The sequence below is a fragment of the Marmota flaviventris genome, chromosome 8 (genome assembly GCF_047511675.1).
Source record: "Marmota flaviventris isolate mMarFla1 chromosome 8, mMarFla1.hap1, whole genome shotgun sequence".
Taxonomy (NCBI): domain Eukaryota; kingdom Metazoa; phylum Chordata; class Mammalia; order Rodentia; family Sciuridae; genus Marmota; species Marmota flaviventris.
The window spans coordinates 95,558,066-95,585,718 of NC_092505.1; the positions used below are offsets into that span (position 1 = coordinate 95,558,066).

General features: G+C 37.7%; 1 protein-coding gene across 1 annotated transcript in view; it reads left to right on the forward strand.

The window, feature by feature from the left end:
- The first annotated feature begins 3,666 nt into the window (after positions 1–3,666).
- The window catches only part of Slc2a2 (solute carrier family 2 member 2), a 34,018-nt gene continuing 10,031 nt past the window's right edge, over positions 3,667–27,653 (forward strand). The window contains exons 1-8 of the mRNA XM_027942122.2: positions 3,667–3,681; positions 9,655–9,747; positions 12,947–13,200; positions 18,042–18,166; positions 20,212–20,327; positions 21,449–21,611; positions 22,112–22,299; positions 24,711–24,815. Coding sequence (XP_027797923.1) covers positions 3,667–3,681; positions 9,655–9,747; positions 12,947–13,200; positions 18,042–18,166; positions 20,212–20,327; positions 21,449–21,611; positions 22,112–22,299; positions 24,711–24,815 — 1,059 coding nt within the window. The remainder of the gene's footprint in view (positions 3,682–9,654; positions 9,748–12,946; positions 13,201–18,041; positions 18,167–20,211; positions 20,328–21,448; positions 21,612–22,111; positions 22,300–24,710; positions 24,816–27,653) is intronic.

Here is a 27,653-nt window from a genome sequence, read left to right on the forward strand (position 1 = left end):
CTTTCTCAAAATCCATACATAGTTTCCCTCTGCATCCTGCCTGCCCATTCTTCAGGCCTCAATGAAAAAGTCACTTCTATAGAGAATGTGTCCCTGGGTATCTTTTCTAAAGTGGGCATATCCTATTATTGTTCTCTTCCTCAGCATTCTTTTTGCTTATTTCATAGAATGTCAGCCCACAAGAGCCGAGACTGATGCCTGGCAAAATATTCTGTAAATATTACATTTATTGAATGTTAAATCAATAAATGTCCCAATTTACACACCTGTAATCCCAGCAGCTCAGAAGGCTGAGGCAAGAGGATGGGGAGTTCAAAGGCAGCCTCAGCAATTTAGTGAGTCTCTAAGCAACTTAGTAAGATTCTGTCTCTAAGTATTAAAAAGGACTGGAGGTGTGGCTCAGCAGTTGAGCACCCCTGGGTTCAATCCTTGGTACCAGAATTAAAAAAAAAAAAAGTCCCAATTACAGTTTCAGATGCTCCCAGTGTAGGAGTGGCAATTCATTTGGACTTCATTTATTAGACAAATACTTCCTGAGTGTCTACTATGCACTAGGCACTATTATAGGCAACAGAGAAAATGATATGGGCAAGGTGTCCACATTCCTAGAACTTAGATTTGGTAGGGAGAGTGGAAAACATACTAAATAGACAAATTAGAAATAAAATCTCAAGCATAAGTGCTAGGAAGAAAATAGAGGTGAGTGACAGGCTGGGATGTGTTGGAGAGTTTTCTCTATCCCAGTGAGATTCAAGCATGGGGACAGGCTCTCCAGGCAAGGCTCCTCCAATAGGTGGATGCTGCACCTAGGACATATGAGAGGTCAGTTTGGGTGGACCCAGAGGAGGAAAGACAGTCTCAGGGTTAGGCAGGACCTACATCAAATCAGCCTCTTGGGCCATAGTAAGGAATGTGGGTTTCCTTCTAAGATCAACCTGGAGGCCTGGAGAGACTTTAAAACAGGAGGCATTGTGATCCGATTTAACTTTTTATATCAATTTTGATTTCTGTGCCAAGAAGTTACCGTGGGGCAAGAGTGGGAGCAAAGAGGCCAATGAGGAGCTGTGCAGACACAGAGGAGAGACGCTGATGGTGTGGACCAGAGAGGTATCTGTGGAAAGGGTGAGACAGATAAGGATGTGCACAGTTTACCCTTGCTCTTTGGTACCCTACAGTGCCAAATTTGGGTCAGAAATTTTAAAAATACATTGACTTTCTTCAGGGACTCAGACTTTCAGATACTCTCTTGGATGATGCCTGGGTTGGCCAAGTTTAAACTCACTGATTTAGGTCCAAAGAGACCCTTTCTACCTTACTGCACACTTTCCCCCAATCAGAAAGGAATGCAGCAGGCTCATTTTCTTTCCTCCTATTTTAGCGAAGAAACCACTCTGATTTTACTGAAAGGAAGGATAACAATGGGGAGAAACGGTGTGGTGGTTCTCCTCTCTGGCCGTCACCACTTAGAACTTTTGGCATCTGCTAAAGTTAATCAATGAAATAGTCAGGATGTGATCTGAAAGATTTAAAAGTGTGAAGTCAAAAGAACTGATTTCCCCAGCCCCGCGGGTCTCTTGGGTGATTCTGGACACTCGCTGAGTAGACCCCATCACGACAGCTCAGTACCCACAGCCTGACTTTATCTCACAGCCAAGAAACTGGAAACACCAACGTGATAGGACCTGCAGCTCCTAAGGTGAGTGCGAAGGCCAGTTCTCCAGGAATGGAATCAAATACCAGTTCTCCCAGAGCCAAGTCAGTCAGCAGAACGGGTGTGACTTAATCCCTGGACCTCTACGCGGGAGATAGTTTTAGCCCATCCGTAAATACTACAGACATTACTCGTTTCTGAGCAAGAGCAGAACAAGAGAAGCCCGGACTAAACCAGAAGAAGCCGGTCAGTGTGGCTCGAGATGAGTGGCAGGTGGCGCAGCCAATGAGAGAGGAGACTACTTCCCTGCGCAGCCCCGAGGTGCCCGCAAGGACTTAGCCCTGGAAGTCACGGGCTCATCTGCCTCGCGCTGCGCTCCGGCAAACTTAAAAGGAGAGTTCCAAAGACTAAGGTAGGTAGACAGCAGAGGATAACTGTATTTGTTACGACCCCACAACCCTCTTTCTTGCGGTATTTTGCCGCTGGAAAACGACTGCCGAAGAACCTCTTCTGATTGCAGACCGCTGTGACATTGAAGCCTGCGCATCACCCGAGAAACTGGTACGAAAGTCAGTGCCGTTACCTGAGTGCTGTGAAAGCTGTGTCAAAGCTTTGCTCTACCAACTAGAGGACCTCCTAGTAGACAAACTAGTCCACGTCAGTGCTGAGAGCAGCACCTGGCACAGAGCAAGAACTCAATAAAGATTGTCATTACTGTTTACATGCGTTCATGCTTTTCCACTAAGAAATTATTATATTGTGTGTTTGTGTTTACATACATCTGACCTTACCCATCATAAACTCTGAGCCAGAGGAGGCTGCAGCTTATTTATGTCATGCAACTTCAGAGCTGTGCTGGGCTCCATTAAAGATTGTGGTTTAAATTTAAAATTATTCACCTTCAGAAACTAAACATGCAGGTGTGTGTCACCTTGAAAAAGTGAAAGAAAAGAAAAAAATGTGGGGGGAAAAAAAGACATCTTGAGTTTTCTCTATCCCCTTACTTTCTCGTCCCTGGCTTTTCATAGTGCCCCTTCTTTTGCTGCTGTTATATTTCCTTTGCTGCAAACTGGTTTCATTTGAGCCCCAGTGACCCTAGTTGCCTGCACAGTTAAAGCTTAATCTATTTCGGTATCTGCTTATATCACAGAGGATACCTCTGTGACATAGACCCAAGAAAAGATACATGAGCAGATTTATTTGAGAATGCTGAACTGTCACTTCCAGAAAATGCATCTTGACATATACTGAATCAGTAATAATAATAATAGTAATAACAACAACTGTTGTCATTTGCTAAACCAAACCGTGTGCCAAACACTTTCATATATTATCTCATTTAACCCCCCCCCCCCCAATAAAGTGTGTGTTCTGTTATTTCCATTTTATCAGGTAAAGAAACTAAAGGTACATACAGAAAAGTCACAAGAAGCCACTTGTTTAAGGTCACCATCAATAAAGTGTTGAGATTCAAACCCAAGCCCTTTACTCTCTGAAGCTCATTCAAGTACTGTTTAAGTCTGTAACAGCCTCTGGCCACCCAGCCCAAACTCCACAGTACTGGTTCTCCATAGAGAGGAGTGTATTTGCCTCCCATGTCCCTGTCTTTGTCATCCCCATAACACAGCATGACAGCCCAGCATATTCCAGCTTCTACACAAGACCCCACAGATTCCTCCTTTCTCCTGATCCCCATAATTGCCATACTTAACACATGTGATCACCTCTGGTTTGTAACTTACTCCTAAAAAGATCTGTGCCCATTTTCTTTCCTGATGGAACAAAGGTATTGCCCCAGGTCGCTGAGGCAAAGGATTTATTGATTAGCTTCCATCAATATTCAGCCTCTGTTGGGAAGATTAGACTTGGACTCTTGGTTTGAGGTAGCCCTGCTCCTCCCTCACCTTGCTCCTCCTCCTACAATGTATAACTAGAGCTTGGACATTCAGGCAGGGGCTGTCACTACACACTCAACACGGGACCTGGAATTAAGAAGAGGACTCCAGCCCAGTACAATGACAGAAGATAAGGTAAAGCAGCACCAGGTTCTCTTTGAATCTGTCTTTGAGGAAATGAATAGGAGAATCTGTTCAAGTCAGTAAGAGGGTTTGGGGATGTTGGGTGAAGCTACCACAGATCAAGGCTATTTCCCTTTACTTGGCCAATTGATCATTAATTTGACCGCTTTAAAAAAGCAAACAAACAGTTTCTTATTCAATCACTGGGGTTTTAAGGACATTGCTGTTTTCTGACTAGTCCGCATAACTTTTTTCAAGTAATTCTGCATAACCACCTTGCTGAAGGAATGTGACTCTCTCCACACAGGATAGATTCACCTGAATACAACCATGAAAACTGATCTAGAATTTTCAAAAATGTCAGTGCATGAAAGACCAAAGAGGTGGAAGGACTGTTTTAGGTTAAAAGAGACTAAGAAGAACGGACAATGAAATGTGACATGTGACCTTAGGTCATGGAAGAAGAAAACAGCTGTGTGGGACAAATGGGGATAGCTGGAAATTTTTGAATATGGACTCTACCTTAGTTAATATGAACATGTCAATAGTACATTCTTGGAGGTGATAATAGTATTGCAATCATGTAGGAAGGTGGCTTTGTTTTTAGTACTTGTTGAAATATTTAGTAATGAGATGACAGAAATAACTGCAGCTTATTTATAAATAGTTCAAACATGCACACGCACACACACAGTGAGAGTTAAATGAATGTAAATGTTAACCACTGGTGAATACAGGTGAAGACTATGGAGTGTTAACTGCATTACTAGTTCATCTTCTCTGTAGATATGATGCTTTTCACAATAAAAAATTTTAAGGGATGTACACTCTTGATTCCTTATAAGTTTGCCCCACCAAACCCATCCACCCCGTACACAGTCATACAGCTGATAAACCTGTGCCTGTGTTAGAGTAGGACCTTTAAGCTCTGACCTGATCACACTTGCTCTGCTGAGCAGTCCTGCCTGTCAGTAAGTGGCACGGTGTGGAGCAGAAGTTCTGGAGTCAGCCAGGTTCAGATCAGGTGTTAGCAGATCTGCCTCCCTGCTGTGTGACTTGGGTTAAGTTATTCAATTGAGCTTTTGGTTTTTATATACTATGATAAAATAAGAACATATTGGGATATAATATGCCCTATTCAGGGATTGTCCTAGTACTTTAGTTTTGAGAATAATTAAATGATAGTAGTAGAAAGGCGCCTTAAATGACAATTTTTTAATGATAATAATTGTCTATATAATGTGAGTTTAAAGAATAGTTAGCATGTCATTATTTTATTGGTGTTATAGCCCACGATAAAGCTAAGGTAATAGGAACTTTAAAGATCATATAAAGATGAATATTCAACTAATAACTATGTAGATGGAATGTATTTTGGGCAAAAATCATGAAGGTTATATTTAAATAATTAAAATTTGGAGGATATTTGCAATGTGCCTCACATAGAGTCAGGCATAAAGCAGATGATCAGGGTTCATTTAGAAGTATAATTAAATTCCCTTAGGGGATTATCAATTAGATTGTAGGACTCTCCTTGAGAACCAAGGAATTGCCTAATAATAACAGACCCCACAAAGAATGAGAACCTATTTGAAGAACAATGTTTTCAGCCTCATGAATCCACCCAGTGTTTGAAATGGGTAGGATAATCACCGGACTGTGGGTCAGGAGCCCTAGGGTGCAGCTCTAGATGTGACCTGAGTGTGCATAGAACTCAGACAAGGGGCATGGCCTGGAACTTCAGTTTCTTCAGCAGAACTGGGAGAATAGATAAAAATCCATTGCTCTCTATGCTCTTTTTCAACCTGAATATTCTGTAGCTTGAGAAGTCCCTGGGCTTTTCCAAAGTTGGGTGCAAGATCACTTTGGCTTTGGCTCTTGGAAGCATGTAGTTTAGAGGAAAGTGCATAAAATTGTGTTCCCTACATAGTGAATCTACTGTTGCCGGAAAATCTACTCTTTTGCTTAACAGTGAGGGTTAAGAACCTCAGCTCAGAGTCCCATAGTAGGGTGTCTGTCACACACGAAATGTGGTGGGAGGCATGCCCCTTAATCTTCCCTGACCCTATTTTCCACAGCTGTAAATTGGGAATGATTCAACGGATTTATAGTATTATTGTGAAGATTATTGGTAATATATAAAAAGTTAGCACATGATTGTGTGGCAAAAGCAATTAATGAGATGATAATGTAATTAAAGATGCACTTGTTTCTTTAAAGAAAGACCAGATTGTTTTTCTTTAGTTTTTACAGTAATCCTATGCATTAACTATTATCATATATGGTTCATACGCAAAGAAACTGAGGCTTGGGATGATAGAAGCCAGTTAGCACTCTTTTTTAGGCTTTTTTTTTTTTTTTTTTTTTTGAGGTGGGGCACTGGGGATTGAACTCAGGGGCAATCAACCACTGAGCCACATCCCCAGCCCTATTTTGTATTTTATTTAGAGGCAGGGTCTCACTGAGTTGTTTAGCGCCTCACCATTGCTGAGAACTCACGATCCTCCTGCTTCAGCCTCCTGTGCCACTGGGATTACAGGCATGTGCCACCACACCTGGCTCTTTTTTAGTTTTATAAAATCCACATCTACTTTTTTTTTTTTTCTGGACAGACACCATCTGACTTCTAAGCTACAAAACACATACCATGTTTTGTTTTATGTTATGGTTCAGCTTCTTGCTTAATCTAACCTTCCACATTTATCCTGCAACATATTTTACATGGATATGGGACTTTGTTTCTCTAATTTAAAATTATTGGGTGGGGAGGGGAGGGGAGGAGGGATAGTAGAGGATAGGAAGGGCAGCAGAATATAACAGCACTAGTATGGCAGTATGTAAAAAAGTGGATGTGTAACCAATGTGAATCTGCAATATGTATACGGGGCAAAAATGTGAGTTCATAATCTGCTTGAATCAAATGTATGAAATATGATATGTCAAGAGCTTTGTAATGTTTTGAACAACTAATAATAAAAAATAAATAAAAATAAAATTATTGAGCTCTATGTAAAGGTAAGCTTTTAGAAGTTCCAGCTGAATATCTTGTAGTCTATGAAGAGCTTTAGAGAAAAAGACTTGAAGATCTTCTGCCACTTACTAGGTTGTGGCCTTTATACAGCTAGCCCTTTCAATATACACTTGCTCATACTTGAAATTATATCACCAATTCCTTATACAGGGTTATTAAGATAACAGATTCTGGGTGGAGCAAGTTCCTCTCTAAGTTCTCATTATTTTCTTTTTATGTACATATCCTGTCAAACTCCTGAACATCAGAGTGATTGGATGAAGGTTGATGGAGCTTTTTCAGACTTAGTAGTTTTCAGAAAATTTTCCCTATCATAAGCAAAACTTTCTTGGACCAAGTCTAGTGTCAGGTCACATAGAAGGCAAAATGTACTTTGCACATGTGATTAAGGTTACAGACCTTAAAGATGGGGAGATTTTCCTGGATTGTCCAGATAGATCAAATCTAATCCCATGCATTCTTAAAAGGGAAGAACTTTCCTGACTGTTTTCAGCATCAGAGCAATGCAACATGAAAACTGGACCTGCCATTGCTGGTTGTGAAGATGGAGGAAGGCCACCATTAGCCAAAAGACTATGGTGGCCTCTGCAGCTGAGAATGGCCCTCAGCTCACAGCCAGGATGAAAACTATACAGGTCAGTCCTACAACCATGAGGAACTGAATTCTACCATCAACCCACATTTTCTCCTACAACCTCCAGAAGGAACATAGCCTGCTAACACCTTGATTTTAATCTGCTGAGATGCGTACTGGACTGCTGACCTACAGAACTGTAAGATAAATAAGTTTGTGCTGTTTAAACCACTGAGTTGGTGGTAATTTGTTAGAGCAGCAATAGAAATCACAAGGAGTACTTGAGAAAACCCACCCAGAGCAGTGAGCAGGCATACAGTAAACATGGATACTCAGCATTAGACGCAGAAGCTGTGTCTGCACTGTGCCTCACACCACGCTGTCCAGACTGGAGTGATAGAACGTGACAGAGGGAGGCTGAAGCCCTTCCCAGGTCCCCGGCGCCCTCACTGCTGTGATAACTAGTACTCTGGAGGGGAAAAGAATTTGAGGAGAAAACACCAAGCAAGTCAATGGTACCCTATCTTAGCTTTGTCTGTCTGGCCACTGGGTTCTAGATGTATAATTACATTTTAGCAGATAGTTCAAAGTTTTTCATAATCCTGTTACCATATAGTGTGTGTCCATGCCCATACTTTAGATATAATATATACTAGTTATTTCTAGTAAACATAGTATATATAATATGGTATGTGTGTATATTATATTATATTATAATCATATATTTTGGGTCAGCTTTGAAATCTTTCAGAGAAGGAAGTTGTTGGGAGGGAAAGTCTATAGAGATGCCACCTACAATTAGTGAAAAGAAAGGGAGTTTTGTAAACCTGCAGATTCCCAACCCCAATTTAAGATTCCAATCCAGCAGAAAGTCTGGGTAAGTCTCTGGAAGCTACATACATAACAAGCTCTCCAAGTAGGGGTCTGGTTTTAGAGCCACCAGACTCCATAACTTTTCCAGCTTTATCAGGGAATCAAGGTCCTGATTACTAAGCTATACTTCATGCCTGAGTGGGGAGATTTATAATCATCCTACAATTTAGACAAAACCAAAGCTCCTATTGAGGAAGTGGGTTGAGTCATATATCACTGAAGTAAAAAACTGGAAACTGGAATCCATGATTCATTCCTTCATCCAACAATGTGCCTATTATAACCCATGCTTTTTATTTAAAAATTTAAATTATATAATTAAATATATCAAATATTTTCTCTATAAAATATCTAATAATATAAATAAAAGAACATGTAACATTCCTTCTCAAAGATTATCATCTTATTCTTCAAGAAAATATTCTATGCAACATTCACAAATCAAAGAATATTCATGTTTAAGGTTTTTATTAAAACATTCATATGATCAACAACTTCTTTTACCACTTAAAAATAAATTATTGCATACAATCACTTTATTTATTTATTATTTAATGGTACTGAGTGCTGAACCCAGGAGTATTCTACTATTGAGCTACATCCCAGCCCTTTATATTCTTTATTTTTGAGACAGGATCCTGCTAAGTAGCTGTGGCTGCTTTCAAACTTGTGATCCTCCTGTCTCAGCCTCCCAAGTAGCTGTGATTACAGATGTGCACCACCATGCCTTACTATTTACTAACATTTTAAAGGATTTTTACATTTATATTCTTTTTGACTGCTATACAGTATGTATGTATCTGACATATGTACCAGGATGTATCTGAATCTATTTGACATTTGTCATTGAATAACATCAAAATTCTTTCTACAATTTTTTCCATTACCCACAAATGTGAATCTGCATGTATCATATAATTTTCCTATAGTTGGTTAGATATATAATTATAGGTTGATGGAGATGAAAATGCTCTGTAATAGCTTCATGGAGTTGGGGAGAAACAATATAGCTTGAGCCCCTGACTCTAGGCTCAATTAGATGCAAATCCTTTAAGGTAGATCACAGTGAGGCTAGTTGATGCCTCTTATATGAGGGCTGAAGTGTTTCTGCACCATGGCAGTGTCCAGAGAGCTCCCTGTCCCTTCATTGTATGTAACTTCTCCCAACAACATAAATGTTTCCATCTTGGAAATTTTTTTTTTCTTCAGCAAATTCTAGTTCTCAGTTCAGATTCTGAATTCTAAAAAATATATATGTAAGGAAAAAGATGTTTGGTTCCTCCCCTGGGAAAAGCCATTCCAAACCTTTTTCAGTTCTAGAAGTGTAAGAAAAGATAAATGGTTTTCACATTCTTCTGTGAATAACCCCTACCCTGCCAAAGTGCATAGTGGATACCGAGGGGAAAGAACCAGCCTGTGGAGCCATTGAGAGGCCCACACTGCAGCCTGATGGGATGATAAGGAGCTGAAACTGCCTGCTGTTTCCCAACTGTGTTTCATCCCACAGATCACTGGAACTTTGATTTTTGCTGTCTTCACTGCTGCCCTGAGTTCCTTCCAGTTTGGGTATGACATTGGTGTGATCAATGCACCTCAAGAGGCAAGTGAAACATACACAAGTTCTTTTGGGGGCATGTCCTATGAGTTCCTCATGTCCAGAGAGTATCACATATTCCCCATGTATAAGATAAAGTGTGTCCACGTGGTAGACACGGGGTAATCCTGGCCTGCCAAGTACAATGTGCATGGTTCCAAAGCTGATAAGTTGGCCTTGACTCTCCAGTTAACAATCCTCCCAGAAAGAGTGAAACTAATTCTTGATCTCTGGCTCTGCTAATCGCTGAGCTCATAGAAATCTCTAACTAGAGTACCACATGCCCAGGATGTTTTTTGAAAAAGAGTTTATTGCAGCATTCTTCAGAGCTCTCATCCATACATGAATGAAAAATGCCAGAGAATAACGAAAACAGCAGAAGGCTATGTTTCACTCAGTGAACCTTTATTGGACACTTACTGCATCAGGTACTTCAACTATCCCCAACGGAGCCTCCCAACAACTTTATTAGGCCGGTTGCCAGGCCAGATTATAACCTTTAGGAGCCCTAACACTAAAAAGATTACAGTCCTTTCCTTCCTTCCTGCCTCCCATGGGTTATTCAATATAAAATAATACAAAATTTTAGAACCAGAGTGAAAAAATCCAACAAAGTTTAGATTTTCTCCATGATGAGTATTTTCCTGGTAACTAAAAATGTATATCAGGTAATTTCTACAGTTTTCTCATTATTTTTTTACATCTCTACTCAGTTATCTAGAGAATATCAGAAAATAAGATTTTTCTCAAGGTCCCATAGCCTACAAAAGGGGGCAAGGAGGGGACCAGAACTTTATCCCCCTCTGTCATTTTTGTTAAGCACAATAGTTAACATAAAGAAGGTACTCAAAAAAGTGTTAAGTGAATAATGGAGAGGGAGGGAGGGAGGAAGAGAGAGAGAGAGGGAGCACACCTGGGAGAGGGTGGTATAAGGTGGAGTTATGAAAACTGAACATCATGTGAATCCACCATGTTTCATTTGCTTCTCTTATAGCACAGAACTTCAAGAAAAATTCGACACTACAAGTTGTGAATGTGTGTAATGTATAGGGTACAATCCATTACCTGAAAAGAGCTTCTCCTTTGGCCAAAAGATGTGTCCCCAATTAGGGGATGTGGCTCAGTGGTTAAGTGCCCCTGGGCTCAATCCCCAGTACCAAAACAAACAAACAAACAAAAACCAAGATGTGTCCCCAATAGGTACCACATCCCATCATGAGTATGGCAGCCTCGCTATGGTAAGATCCAGAGAATAATACTGGGGGTCAACAGACGGGGCTTATATCTTTTTTTCTTTCTTTCTTTTTTTTTAAAAAAATTGTTTTAGTTGTAGTTGAACACAATACCTTTATTTTATTTTTATGTAGCACTGAGGACCGAACTCAGCGTCCTGCACACGCTAGGCGAGCCCTCTACCACTTAGCCCCAGACCCAGCCCCTCTTATCTTTTTTTCTTGGGTGATAACAAGTGTCAATTTAGGAAGCTTTCTAAAATTCAGTTCCACATTACCATGACTTCAAAAGAGAAATTGGTAGAACTTCAATTTTTATGGAAGACCTTTTTACATCTTATTTAACCATCCTCTCCAGTCTTAGAATGAAAATTAGGCTAAGATTTCCCATCTCTCAATCTCCCATCTCTCTGACTCTCCTGAGTCAGAGCTGAAAAACAGGGACCATTATTTTTTTTTTAACATTTTTTAGCTGTCAACGAATGTTTAGCTTATTTATTTATATGTGGTGCTGAGAATTGAATCCAGTGCCCTCACACATGCTAGGCAAGTGCTCCACCACTGAGCCACAACCCCAGCCTGAAAACAGGGACCCTTCTAATTTATCAGATTAGTGCCTTCTTGACAAACCCCTCTGTGTTTAAAGAGCTGCTTAAACACCATTAATAATAATGGGCATTTAGGTCCTCTATTTCTTCATTAGCTGAATGATATTTGGAATGTATTTTAAAGTCATATTTTTTTATAATTCTAAAACTACAGATTCCTAGTACAGAAAATATATGAAAAAAATCATCCATAATTCTATGTTATAGAGCAAACTGCTAAGAACATTCTGAATATTTCCTTCCAGCCTTTTTTTTTTTTAAATGGCATGTTATCCATGTAAGGCAGCCATCTAATGATTCTCTTCTTCACTCAGGTGGCTTTACCAAACAGGACTTTCCTTATAACTGGTAATACAGAGCAACTACATTCTAGGAACTGTCAGAGAGGACCCCCAGCTCACTATGGCTGAATAGTGATCTAATCAGCAAGAAAAATGACATGGGAGAAAGATGACCTGAAGGATATATTTCTACATGATTTTTCTTTGGTACCATATTTGTCTCTACCAAAGCACATTATAAAATATGGCTCTGTAAAATTTAGTTTTGAACATCGTTCCTTCTGTTACACACTGAACTCTATGAGGACCCACAGTTCAAACTTTCTTCAGTCTTTGTACCTTCTCAGGGCCCACTAGGATATGTTTTTCTTTGTAATTCATTAATCATATACCTGATTGTTTTCCTCTGCACTGACCACCTACAAGTTAACTGCTAAATTTATAACTCAATTCTCCCAAGGATACAATACCTAGTGTTTTAATTTTGTGTAGTACCAACTTTATTTTTGACCCTCATCTTATCTTCCCTAATCATTTTTCTTTTATGTTTCTATTTCAGTATTTAAGTTAATTTAAATCCTGCTGTGCAGAAGTAATTCTGGTGTAAACACATCTTTTAACTTGAAGAATATTTTCAATATTTAAAGAGTTGCCAGCATTTAAAACCTGAAATTTTTAATATAAAAAAAACTAGAATTCTGATTTCCGTTAAAAAAATTAAAGGTCATCCAACACTAGACTAAACTTTTAGCTTCCTCCTTTAGGTGGAGGAAATGCTACCATTCCACAAGCCCACACTCCCTATTCTAGCCCAGGGGTGGGGGGTGGGGGAGGTGGGGGGGGTGGATATGCACCTTCAGGACTCTAGTCACCAGGTACCATGCCTCCTTCACTCATCTATCTGTCCCTGCCTGGTTCCTGGTGGCCTCTGTTTTATAAGGTATGATCAACGTAAATACATCTATCCATGTTTATTAATGGAATGGTCCTGTTTAAATACCTAATATTTTAATGAAAAAAATCAAACAAAGTATATAGAATGTTTAAAATATTGAATTAACTTTTCTTTATTTTATTTTCTCAGATAATAATATCCCATTATAGACATGTCTTGGGGATTCCACTGGATGACCGAAAGGCTACCAACAACTATGCTGTCAACAGCACAGAAGCACTGCCCACAGTCACATACCCAGCGAACCTAGTACCAGCTGGGGAAGAGGCTATGGCATCTGCTGGCCTAATCACCATGCTCTGGTCCCTGTCTGTGTCCAGCTTTGCAGTTGGTGGAATGATTGCATCATTTTTTGGTGGATGGCTTGGGGACAAGCTTGGAAGGTGGGCATAAATTCATAAATATGTAAAAATGCAAAAACTTTAGTATCTTGGAGGTGTTAGAATTTTTTTTTTTTAAAGATGCCATCTTTCTTTTTATGGAGTAGTTTTAGAGTTGTTTTCTCAACTCATAAACATATGAAGCAGGTCAGTGTTAGACCAAATCAGCAGACAATGTTCCTGCAATTATCTAGTTAATTATGTAGTCAAAATAGCAAAAGTCAATTTATTGTGTATTTCTAGATAATTACTTTGATACTCTGGCTTTGTAAGTTATAGAACATACTAGAAAACCATTGCATAATGGTTACCTCGGGAACTTAGAAGAAGAGCTTAAACTGGATTTTTTTTTTTTTAAACTGGGAATTGAATCCAGGGGGTGGTCAATCACTGAGCCATATTCTCAGCACCACCAGTCTCCCTTTCAAATTTTGAGACAGGGTCTTGATAAGTTGCTTAGGGCTTCACTCAGTTGCTGCGGCTGGCCTTGAACTTGCCATCTGTTTGCCACCGCCTCCCAAGTCTTTGGGATTACAGGCACGCATCACCACGTCCAGCCTAGATGGGAATCTTTAAACTGAGAGTCCATTGTATGCTTCACCAAATCATATCGTTTCTCAAACATCAGTTTTTTCATTTGTAAATTAGAACTTGGCTTTTGGTTTAGTCAAGTCCTAAGGTCAAGTCAACATTCCTGATTCCCAGTAACCCTGTGTACTTGGCATGCGTTTCGAGCTGCTGCTTTGGCTACTGCTATCTCAAAGTCTGGACCCGAGTGAAGCAAGATGGAACATTTCTCAATTCTGGCTTCTATTAGACATTTTGCATGGAAAATATCTGTGAAACTCCTTTACCCTCAAGCTTCACTGAGACAGAGGATATACTATAGCTGCTGGGGTTTTCCTACCATATAGGAAGGAAATAAGATTAGAAAATCAAATGATATTTCTTTAGCTTTATTTCCTGCTCTTTGAGCCCATATTTTGTGTATTAATTATCTTTTATTCTTATAATAAAAATAATACACAGATCAGGAGGCTGAGGCAGGAGGATCACAAGTTTAAAGCCAGCCTCAGCAAATTAGTGAGGCCCTAAGCAACTTAGCAAGACCCTGTTTCTAAATAAAAATATTTTTTAAAGGGCTGGGAATGTAGCTCAAGCACCCTTGGGTCAATCTCCAATACCAAAATAATAATAATAATAGTAATAATAATACACACCAAATTTGGAAAATTTAGGAAGTGCAAAAACTTCTAAAGGTATAAATAAAAATATAGATGACTAACTTAATAATTCTGAATTACAAATTATTTAGTATTTCTAATTTTGCTACTATAAATTAGAGTCTTTAGTTTTCTAGTTATTTAATTGTGATGATTTCTTCCTCTTACACTAGAATTTTATATAATAACACTGTAAGACATTTTCTCAAGTAAAGGGCATCATGGTAACTCAAGTTTTATTGCTTAAATTGGAGTCTCCTTCAATTTCTTACATTTTTATCAATGTACTGGTATTTGGTTGAAAACAGATTATGTACACAACAGAATAAATAAATTGCCTTTCATCATTTAAAAAATGCTAAAAATTAGCTGGGGCACAGTGGCACATGCCTGTAATCCCAGGGACTTGGGAGGTTTCGGCAAAGAGGATTGTAAATTCAAGGCCAACCTCAGTAACTTAGTGAGGCCTTGTCTCAAAAGAAAAAAATAGAAGATAAAAAGGTCTGGGGATGTAGCTCAAATGATAAGACCCCTGGGTTCAATTCCCAATACCACACACACACACACAAAAGTAAGAGTCATTTCAAATTGCATCAGATTGGCTTAAACAGTAAATGGAGAATTTTCTAGATTATTTATAAGTCAAATCAAACTGAGCAAAATTAAATTTTAAAATATGAACAAATCAATTGGAGCTACTTCCCATTCCTAAAGGAAAAATTAAACCCTTCCTATATTCAGAGATGAGATTCTCACAGGCCTAGTGACTTACCCTGAAACATGTAACCAGTGGCCTAGCAATAAAGCCAGGATGCATATCCTCTGAAGCCAAGATTTAGCATCAACAATAGTCATAACCATATCAAATGACCATTTATTAAATAACCTATTATAAGGAAATTGAAACTTCTTCCAGCACAATAAAAAAAATCATCTTCCTTGAAAAACAGTCATGAATCTCATAAATTCAACTTAAAAATTAAGATAAAAGAGTTCAGTATCTCTTGTGAAAGTTTTTTTTTCCCCCTGGGGAAAGTCACTGAGAAATGACACGAATAAAAGTGTTGCTAGGATGATTTCTCTACTAGTTAAAAGTAAGTAAATAAAAATGTATTCCTTCCATTATAGCTTAAAAAAAAAAGTTTTTCCCTGAAACTGTGTAGTAGTCAATAAACCAACATTTTATAGACTGGGTTTGCAAGGTCAGTTTTTCCAAAGACTGTGCACTTACCTTTTAAGTAGGAGAAAAGTGTTTTGGGCAAGACATGGTCTATGCAATCCACACTACCATAGTCAAGGGAGGTATACACAGCAAACAGAACTCATAGGGCAGGAGGGATAGCTCCAAGGTAGAGTGCTTGCTATGTCCGGGAGCCTGGGCTCAGTCCCCAGCATCTCACACACACACACACACACACACACACACACACAGGAATTTATTAAATTGCAGCATCATTAACCCTTGGTGTTGCACAGATCAGGTTCAGCTCTGTCACTTAATATTAGTATGAAAATGACCAAGTTGCTCAGGTTCTCTAAGACCGTTTTCTACCATCTGCAACATGGGATGGGGGAATATATACCTACTTCATGGCATTATTATGAGGATTAAATGAGAAGGAATATAAAAGATTTGGCCCGATGCCTCACATATAGTCATCAGGCAACAAATGTGGCCTTATTTTGATGATGATAATAAAGACAATTATGACAATACAAGAATGATGATGATGATGACATTCATAAGAATGAAACCAACACTAACAGGGGTATTCAGAGCAAGAGCTTAAAAAAAAATACACTTAGGAAGAATTAAGTTTCTTTCTCCCTGATTCAATCACTGCATGTATTTTTGTGATTTTCATATGATTATTTTTGAAATTATTTTCATTTATTTTTGGCCATTTCTCACATCTGAATAGAAATTAAAAATCATTTATATTGTATTTTGTGTTCCAGCAACCATTGTTTGCAGTAAGGAAGAGAAACAGTCTGATATCAAAAATCTTCTCAGGACTTTATTGGTTTTACTTTTTGTCTTTTTTCTCTCCTAACAGAGTGGACTATAAGCTAGCTGCTAATAATTTCTTAGGGTTAATTGGTGAATTTGCATGCTCTCTGTCCTTGTGAAAAGAAAAATCATTTCACAGTAGTCTAGCAGAGAAAAAAACACTCTTTAACTATTTTTCTACGTGGCAGCTCAGGGACCGGCAAGTTCTTTTTAACTGTTCCCTATCTTTGGATAGTTAATAATTTCCTTATATTAATTTCCTATTGCTGTTGTAATTAATTACCACCAACTTGATGACTTAAAACAACACAAAATAATTTTCTTACAGTTTTGGAGGTCAGAAGTCCAAAATCAGTTTCACTTGGCTAAAGTCATGATATCAATTGGGATGGTTTCTTCTGGAGGCTCAGAGAGGAGAGAATTTCTTCCTCTCCTTTTTCCAGTTTGCAGTGGCCCCTTCCTCCATCTTAGAAGTGCATCAATTCAATCTCCACTTCTATCACATCATCTTCTCTTCTGCCTTCCTCTTATGAGGTCACTTGTGATTACATTGTTGGGTTCACCTGGATAATCAGACACTCTCCCTATGTCAAGATACGTCATCACATTTGCAAAATCCCTTTTGCCACATAAGGTATCATTTACAGAATCTGAGGATTGAGACTTGAACTCTTGAGGGACATTATTCAGCCTATCACATAGTTGTTGGGAAATCATTTCACTATGAGATTTTAAAGTTTTACTCTCTAGAAAATAATGTGTTTAGTGTTAAAGATATTTGCTTAGAAAAGGCCAACCTATCAGAGTTTGAAACAATGAAATAGAATACAGCAAGGTGCTTACATATCTTCATGGCAAAAACATTTTTATACTGACCAGTCAGATTCTTTTATTTACTTTGGCTATTTAACTTTGAACAAGGTTTTTGTGCGATTTTTGTATGATTATTTTTGAAAGTGATGTTTTTGTTGCCGTTGTCAGCTTTATAACACATTTGACCTTGGTTGACATTAATTCATGGATTCTGGAAACATGCTGGTGTACAGTGTTAAAATGAGGATAATTATAATTATAATTATGATAAGCTTTAAAAAGTATGTTTTAGTTATCAAAATAATTTATACTAAAGGAAATTTGACTTTGAAAGTTCCTCTTCAATCTACATCAACTGAAACCTTTACATTGAAAGAAAACAAAAAGAAAGAAACAAGTTGTAGATTACAACCACAAAATTGAATTCATCTATCACCAGATAATTATTCCTTAAAACAATCAATTTCTGGAAAACTTAGTTAACTGTTTGGAAAAGTGTCAGAAGTATTATCTTAAATCAAACTAGTCACCATTGTGAGTGAATCATCTCTATCAAAATGTGGAGATTAAGTGTATAAAACCCAGGTTGTCTCATCATAAATATTACTTTTGTTAACACGTTGGTCCACAGATGAGTCAAAGTAACAATACTGATTTAAGATTTCTGAACTAGCATTTATGGCAAAATTAAAATAATTGAACTCAGGTAAAAAAAAAAATCTCAACAAGCTCTGGAAGCCAATAACTTTATTAAGTTTTGATGCCTAATTTGTAATTCTGGCTTTATGAAATTTCAGAATCAAGGCCTTGATGGTAGCAAACATTCTCTCATTAGCTGGAGCTCTTTTGATGGGGTTTTCCAAATTGGGACCATCTCATATTCTTATAATTGCAGGAAGAAGCATATCAGGACTCTACTGTGGTAAGTGACAAAAACACATATATACATCTTTTCTGAAAATCACTGTGCAGCACATGTGTTAACTTGCAGGGACATTTTTGAGCTTACGGTTAAGTCACAGAGGGAAAGACAATTGCATAAAGTTAGGTCCTGAGTTGTGAGTTTTGGACCAGTAAATGGGAATTGTGATGTTATCTTAGGACCCTGTACACCGCAATAGCAGCATCTTTAGTTGTCTGATCTCAGACAAATTGTTTAACTCTGACTCTTAGTTCCTTCATCTGTGAAATGAAGAGAATGAAAGTATCTACCCTACAGGGTAATTGTGAGAATACATGTAAAACACTAATCATGGAATCTAATATACAAAAACTGCTGTTATTACTTTTGTGGTGCAGTAAACAGTGGAAGACTGCTGCACTCAGACCCCCAGTGCTGACCTGTGATCTACCTGGCTGTCTCTGTTTCTCATACCTGACCAGACCTAGACACCTGTACCCATCTCTTTAACCATACACCCCAGCCCTGTCTGATCCCAAGCATGGCTGAGTGAAGCATTAAAGAGATGGTGTCTGTAGGGAGAGGGAATCAGGCAAAAGCAGCAGCAAAGTTCATAAATCTCCTCCCAGGAACTTCATGTCTGAATATGGGAATCACTAGTTTTTGGATACAGCTTTCCAAATGTCCAGAAGCAACAAATTAGCAGAGATTTGAACAAAGGCAGGAACATTCACTCACTAAAACAGACAAATATTTAATTTCTCAAGGCCAGTGGATCCTTAATTCTGATGGTTCTGGGCTGATGTTTTAACCTATTCTCACAAACTGGAGTTGCCCTTCAATGCACTAATACCAAGCGGGGCAGGGAAGGAATGATGAGGGCACAGAATTTGTATGTAAAGTATTTCTAATATTCTGACTGTTAATGTTGCTAAAATTTATAGGAAATATAATTTGACTTCAGATTCATATTATTTCAGACTTGTGAACTTAGCTGTATCATTTTGATCTTGAGATATAGTATTAGATATTATGGAAAGATAATACAACCTCAAATGTTTTTTTTCCTTATTGAAGCTGAATAGGCAGCATGTTATAGTCACATGTAAAATTCTCCAGAAGTTCAGATGCCATATCAGATATTCAAATATTCACTGGAGATATTAAGAGTTTGGAGCATTAAATATGCACATTGAAAATAGTTGCCAAAGCATCTTTCACACAGAGACCATCCACTTCCATTTGATAATCAGTAGGCAACCTCTAAGAGATTGCCTTCTGACAGATCTTAATTTTTACTGCAATCAGCCAGTGGCTGGATGGGTATGCCACCTTTTCAACATGACTGATCAAATTTTTCATATTCCTTTACAGCACAAAAGTCTTTTTTCAAATAAAATCTTTTCTGAAGCCTAATACGTAGAGGGAATAAAGGAGCTGGGTTGCTCTGACAACTGGGGGAAGAGTCCTTGAGTTCCTTAACTCTTCCAACTCTTCCACCTACCTCTCCACCCCAACAGGGACCTTGCCATACTTCCACATTGTGGAGATTGGTAGTTCTCATGCTAACCCTCCATACCATGGGATCTTGGCACATCATTTCTCACCTCCATTGTGAGGGTGGCGTGTTGGTGTCCTAGTTTCCTTTAATTTCATGAGTCTATTAAGAATATTATTTAAACATTCTTCAGTCTCTTTTCTCAAGAGAACTTCAGGCACTATGATGTAAACTAAACATTAAGGTAGGTTTTTTTTTTTTTTGAAAACTGAGACAACACCATGAAGAATTGCAAAATACATGACCAAGCATTTCTTTCTAACAGTATTTTCAACTGCACCTTCATCATAAGGTGGTATACAACCTTCATTGATAAGGTTGTATTAACAAATTTAACAAATTTGTTTTGCATGAATTGTGTCTTTGGCTGAAGACAAGGGCCCTTCATCCCAAGGGATGCAGGAAGGGAGTTTTAGTCTGGATATTGGGTGTACTTAGACCAAATATCATTGTTACTGCAATGTTCCTGGGTGTACTTTAACATTTGTTATATTCATGTTTCATGCAGGGTTAATCTCAGGGCTGGTTCCAATGTATATTGGTGAAATTGCTCCAACCACGCTCAGGGGTGCTCTTGGCACTTTTCACCAGCTAGCCATTGTCACGGGCATACTTATTAGTCAGGTAAAAACTCCTCATCCTCCACTTTACTCATCCTCTTCTTCACCCACTTCTCCTTTCCTTTCTATTTCCATGGTAGACTAGCACAGAGGAAGATAATGATAATAATTATTATTATTGTAATTATAGCAGCAGATTAATTATTTAGGTATAACTAACAGCAATAGTGAAAATGGTACAGAAACAGGCGTTTTAGCTCAAAGTTAAACTATTACCACTTCTGACTTTTCTCCTTAAAAGTTGTTTGGTGGGATTAGCACTAGAATTGAAACTTCCAATACTATTCAGGAATTAAGTTATTTGATTTAGATTTCAAAAAATAGGAAACTTCATGTTTTTACTGCATGGGTTTCCTTTGTTTTGATCATCTTTCTTGGAAACCTAGCATGCAAATGATGATTACAGGAGCTCTTGTTCCAATGGTTCTTTCCTTCCCTTCTACCCTATGGCCTCAGAGGGAGTTTTAGAACCTCATATTTAATCATCCAGAAAGATCTCTGAAATAGGATTCATAAAGCTGATTTTCGCTAAGCAATTGTTCTATCTATAATGGAATAAAGGAGCTGGGTTGCTGAATAATCTAAGCAATTTAAAAAGAAATATTTTCTTCTTTTTTGTACATTCTTTTTTTAAAGAATTTAACCTTTATTTTTTATTTATTTGTTTTTATGTGGTGCTGAGAATTGAACCCAGTGCCTCACACATGCTCAGAAAGCATTCTACCACTGATCTACAATCCCAGCCCCAAGAAATGTTTTCTAAAAAAAAACTTTGGAACAAGGCCCCAAAATTATGTATGATTTTAATACAGTATTTTTCCATCTGGTTGCCTAGAGACTATAGCCATATGTTGCTTTAGATATCAAATGTATTTTTTAAAAGTTGGGTTGATTCCCAGCCTAAATGTGTAAATGAAGTTAATACAAACAAGCCCAGTTGAATTATTTGCCAAGTAAATTGTCCCTATTTTGGTTAAGATTAGATGTAATGGTTTCCAACTTGTGCTTACATGAACCAGGACTGTTAGGGATTACTACTGAATAGCCAATGTGTTTTTTCAACAAATTGTAGAAGGCAGATGCAGAGCATTGTGTAGCTGATAAGTTTCCTCCTTATCCTCTCAGATTGTTGGCCTTGAGTTTATCCTGGGCAATCATGATCTATGGCACATCCTGCTTGGCCTGTCTGCTGTGCGGGCCCTCCTCCAGTTTCTGCTACTCTTCTTCTGTCCAGAAAGCCCCAGATATCTTTATATCACGTTGGAAGAAGAAGCAAAAGCAAAGCAAAGTGAGTATGTAGATGTTTTTTCTTTCTTTCTATTGTTTTTGAAATACCAGCTTTCTATTGTTTTTGAAACACCAAACAGTGTGTATGAATGGTTGCTAGCAAAATTATTAACAGGGACTTCCAAATGAAGTCAGTAATTACATGTAATAAGAATGTGCAAAATCACTTTGATAGGACTGGTGTGTGCCATATCACACCTGTAAGCATGCACTAAAGCCCACAAAAGGGACTTAACCAGAGACTTCCAAAAGACTGCCTAGATTTATGCTTTTATGATAATGAGGATCATAGTTTTCTGTCAAAAGATGAAGCCAAATGTTCTGCCTTTTTACATCAAAGAGCAGGATTTAATTTAACAAAAGGGAATTTCCAACCCCCATGCTATAAAGTAATAGAATGGGACATGCAGCACTATAGCTGTTTCATGAACACAGTAAAAATAAATTAATTTTTGTTTTGATCTGAGTGAGTTGTTTCAACTTGATAATTTGGGGGAACAGGCTTAAAAAGACTCAGAGGAAGTGATGATGTCACCAAAGACATAAATGAGATGAAAAAAGAAAAAGAAGAAGCATCAAGTGAGCAGAAAGTCTCCATAATTCAGCTCTTCACTGATTCTAGCTACAGACAGCCTATCATTGTGTCATTGATGCTGCATGCGGCTCAGCAATTTTCTGGAATCAATGGGGTAAGTTGAGAATATCTTCTAAATTTAAGAACACAAAGCGAACTAAGAAGGAAAGAGGTTAAAGTTTAAATAACTAAAGGATGCTTTAAAACATTGACATCAAGTGTTACTACATAGCTATCAAGTGTTACTACAACAGAAAATTAAGTGAAAATTTTCTTTTCTAAAATAGGTTGCAATTCTTTAAAATATCAGTACTCAATGGTGATTTATTTCTATTAAGATGAGACAAAAAGGCAAAAGTCATAGGAAATGCAATGAGAGAAAAGGAGAATAATCATCATTTCCAAAGGGGGAAGGTCCCTAAATTACAAGAGGCTTCCAGAGGTGAGAATGAAATTTAGGATTTTTGATAGTGAGGGAAAAAGGGAGTCCATGGTTCTTTTTATTTAAATGAAGGATGCCAGATAGCTAGATGCAAAGAACAGTTTCTTGCCATCAAGAAACTTTTTTATTTGTGAAGACAGCCTATAAAAATAAACAATAGAATGAGTTGGCATAATATTGATGAGTGAGGGTAGTAGATAAGATGTGATTGAAAAATATGGTAGTATCAAACTTTTAGGTTCTGATTTTAAACCCTTTACTGTTACACTGTGTGCATGTATAAATATGTTACAGTGAATCCCACTACTATGTATAGTTATAATGTGCTGATAAAAAATACACAAAGAAACCCTTGTATCATGCAGACTAAATTAACCACTAGAAGAAAAATGTAAGGGGGCCGAGGTTTTGGCTCAGCGGTAAAGTGCTTGCCTGGTATGTGTGAGGCACGGGTTCGATTCTCAGCACTGCATATAAATAAGTAAAATAAAGATCCATTGACAACTAAAAAGTACTTAAAAAAGAAAAAGAAAAATGTAAGCACTTGTTAAGAAATTAGATAAAGAAAATCACATGCCCTCATCTATTGATATTAAATTATGTGGATTAGGTTTCTATCACTAGTGAGCCAATCCCAGATCCACAAGAGACAATTTAGGGGTACTAATGGATGGTCAGAGTCTTGGAGGAGACAAAGAAAGTAATTCTTATCTGTTGAAGTAAAAGGATACCTGAGATAAACCTCACTTCATAAACCAATATTTCTTTCATATAGTCTCTAGTAAGATATCTTGATGTTTACCTGTGTACAACTTTGGAACTCACAGACCAAATTCATATCCCCTGTCTCAGTTCTGCCTGTATATCCACTAGACAATACTTAATCTTTCTGAACTTCCTGGTTCATCTTCCATCCCAGGATCTTAACTTCAAGAGGTATTGAGAAAATGTTGGCCCTGAGGCTGTGGAGCAGCCTAAAAATAGTAGGATAGTAGTATAGCCACTGCTCACTGAACAGTCTGCACAGTTCTCCTGCATTAGTCCTCTCTGCAGGAGGAACGAGAAACAGGACATGTTGAGTGGGGGAAAAGTGACAGAGGAATAACACAATGATCTAAAAGACTATTAGAAGTATATAAACATAACTAAATTTTTTTTAAAAAAAGCTATTGGGCTGTGAAATTGATTTCTCCATTCCTACTGAGATTAGTGGAAAATTCTGGATTAATCATAAAAGACAGAACTCTCCCACATTATGATGAGCACATAAAACTGTCCTAACTTCTTTTGAAAATTGTTTGGCCATTTGTACCAAAGCTGAGCATATGCATACCCTAAGGTCCAGCAATTGTCTATTCATAGGTATGATTACATATTTCACCAAAAGGACTGTTAGACTGTTTAGAGCAACACTATTCATAATCACCCTTAGTGCCTAAATATTCATCAGGAGTGGATTGAATAACCAAATTGTGGTGTGCTAATACAACAAAATTCTATAGAGTAATGATATGAACAGTCTGCAAATATGACAATAAGGTAACTCATAAAGGTAACTGTGAACAAAAGAAGGCAGACAAAAAATAGTACATATTATGTGGTTCCATCATCAAGTACAAAACTAGGCAAACTTTATCTATAACGTTAGATGATGGGAGAGTGATTTCTTCAGGACAGTGGATGAGGGAACAAATAGGGAGTTTCTGCAGAGTGTTCAATGATTCATTTCCAGATCTAAGAGCTGGTTATACAGGTGTGACCCATTCATTAAAACTAATTCAGTTGTACACTTATGTGTGTTTTTATATGTGTTATACTTTAACAAAAAGTCTACAAATTTAAAAAATAGTAGCAAAGTTTTCTAACTGTAAATGTAAGGAGAACTTTTAAGCAATCAAAAGCTTTAAATGCTAAAGGAAGTCTGTTATCTACTCTGGAAAGAGAGGGTGGAGAAAATCTTTAGGAAGTTCTAGGGACTATGGCTCTAGAGGAACATGGAAAAACAAATAACCTAAAATATTTCTTGCCTTAAAGACATGAGTGTGAGACTTCCTGATTAAGGCCAAACTGTTTGTACTTTGCAGATATTCTACTACTCAACCAGCATTTTTCAGACAGCTGGAATCAGCAAACCTGTTTATGCAACCATTGGAGTTGGTGCCATCAACCTGGTTTTCACTGTTTTCTCTGTAAGTCGATACCCTAGATAAACACTGCTTGTTTTCTAGTCCAGAAATGGAGGGAAAAACTTGTGATATAAAAGTGATCAATGATTTCTGTCCACGTGCAGTGGGTATGTAGAATTAAATGGGTCACGCAAAAAGTCCTCTCTGTAAATAAGCCAACTATTGCACTACCAATAGGCTTAACTGAGAATGTGAATCACTGGCTCACCCCACTTCTGGGATGCCATTCAATTAACTCTTAGTGAAAGAATAACTTACTGGGAGGCACAGAGGAAATTCCGTTCGTTCCTTCTTCATCACTTTATACTTAAACCCCTTGGACTGGCTGGCAGCTTGTCATTTCTATCAATATGTAGAGTCAGTATGCATAGTTTACCCAGGATACTCTCCTTCCATGTTTGAAATACTTTTTCCATCATGATGTCTTGGGGAGAACATTTAAAAATAATAGACAAGTTACTCTCAGATATCTTGGCCTCTAAGCAGAATTCAGCAAACTTGGGAAATTCCTATGATGTTAAGTCATTGGACAGAAGTTCTAGGTAATTCCCAAGGAAGTAGCTTCTGGTGATGCATTAGAGGTTTATATGTGCTTTAGAGGGTGGGGTAGAAGTATAAAACTAGAAGTGTTATTGATCCTTTTGCAACTACTACAAAAAAAGAGGTCATAAGTTCTTCTTAAAACCAAATATTGCATATAAGGAATGATTCAACATCTTGATGACAATATTTAACATAATCTAAAAGATAAAATAAGTAAACAACAAAGACAAAAACTTCCAGCTAATATAATTCACTCTAAAGTGAGGATAATTTGGCCCATTTTAATATTTGAATAAAAAATATTAAAAATAAATGTGCTTGGGCCAGGGTTGTGGCTCAGTGGTAGAGCACTTGCCCAGCATGCGTGAGGCACTGGGTTCGATCTCCCGCACCACATAAAAAATAAATAAAACAAAGGTATTAAAAAATGTGCTTTTCTGTGTCAGTCATAATACTATACTCCACTTATTTTAGATACTTGTTTTTCATTCTTTGAATATGAACTTTCAACTATTACCTTGGAGTGGTCAATAAATTACAGCCTGGTTATCTAGACCAAAAAGCAGGTTTGTCTAGACCACATTGAACAGTGCTTAACCTTGGAATGAGAAGGAAGAACAAATAGCAACAGAACACCAGGGATTCTGTAGAAATAACTCAGAGATAATACCTGCTCAGGCCAAGAGGCCACTCTCAAAGAAGGTCTGTTACTGGGATGGAATGCAAGGGACTATATGCCCTTTTTGTCTCCTGGAATAATATTTTTTATAGATACTGCTGTATCATCTTTTCACAATATGAAGATTATTATTCAAACACTTGTGACCAATAAGATTTTCTATATAAAGTATTGAGTTGCCAAGACTGAATAACCCAAAATTTGAAAAAAAACTAGAGAGGAACTCTTTTTTTTACTATTATTAATTTTTTTGGAATTTATATATGACAGTAGAATGCATTATAATTCTTATTACACATATAGAGCACAAAGTTTTCATATCTGTGGTTGTATACAAATTATATTCACACCATCCGTGTCTTCATACATGTACCTTGGATAATAACGTCCATCACATTCCACCATCATTTCTAACCCAATGCCCCCTCCTTTCCCCTCCAAGCCCTCTGCCCTATCTAGAGTTTGTCTATTCCTCCCATGCTCCCCCTGCCAACCCCACTATGAATCAGCCTCCTTATATCAGAAGAAAATATTCAGCATTTGGTTTTTTGGGGTAGGCTAATTTCAATTAGCATTATATTCTCAAACTCCATCCATTTACCTGCAAATATCATTATTTTATTCTCTTTAAATGCTGAGTAATATTCCATTGTGTATATATGCCACATTTTAAAAATTCATTCATCTGCTGAAGAGCATCTAGGTTGGTTCCACAGTTTAGCTATTGTGAATTGTGCTGCTGTAAACATTGATGTGGCCGTGTCCCTGTAGTATGCTATCTTTAAGTCCTTTGGATATAGACTGATCAAATGGTGGTTACATTCCCAGTTTTCCAAGGAATCTCCATACTGCTTTCTGTATTGGCTGCACCAATTTACAGTCCCACCAGCAGTGTATGAGTGTACCTTTTCCCTCACATCCTCATCAACACTTACTGTTGTTTGTCTTCATAATAGCTGCCATTCTGACTGGGTGAATGAAATCTTAGAGTAGTTTTGATTTGCATTTCTCTAATTGCTAGAGATGTTGAACATTTTTTCATATATTTGTTGATTGATTGTATATCATCTTTTGGGAAGTGTCTGTTCAGGTCCTGGGCCAATTATTGATTGGGTTATTTGTTTGTTTTTGTTTTTGTTTTTGGTGCTTAGCTTTTTGAGTTCTTTATATACCCTAGAGATTAGTGTTCTATCTGATGTGTGAGGGATAAAGATTTGCTCCTAAGATGTTGGCTCTCTATTCACCTCACAGATTGTTTCATTTGCTGAGAAGAAACTTTTTAGTTTGAATCCATCCCATTTATTAATTTTTTATTTTAATTCTTATGCTTTAGGAGTCTTATTAAGGAAGTTGGGGCCTAGTTCCACGTGATGGAGATTAGGACCTACTTTTTTTTCTATTAGATGAAGGGTCTCTGGTTTTATTCCTAGGTCCTTGATCCTCTTTAAGTTTAGTGCATGGTGAGAGAAATGGGTTTAAATTCATTTTATTGCATATGGATTTCCAGTTTTCCCAGCACCATTTGTTAAAGAGGCTATCTTTTCTCTTATGTATGTTTTTGGCACCTTCATCTAATATAAGATAACTGTAGTTATGTGGGTTAGTCTCTGTGTCCTCTA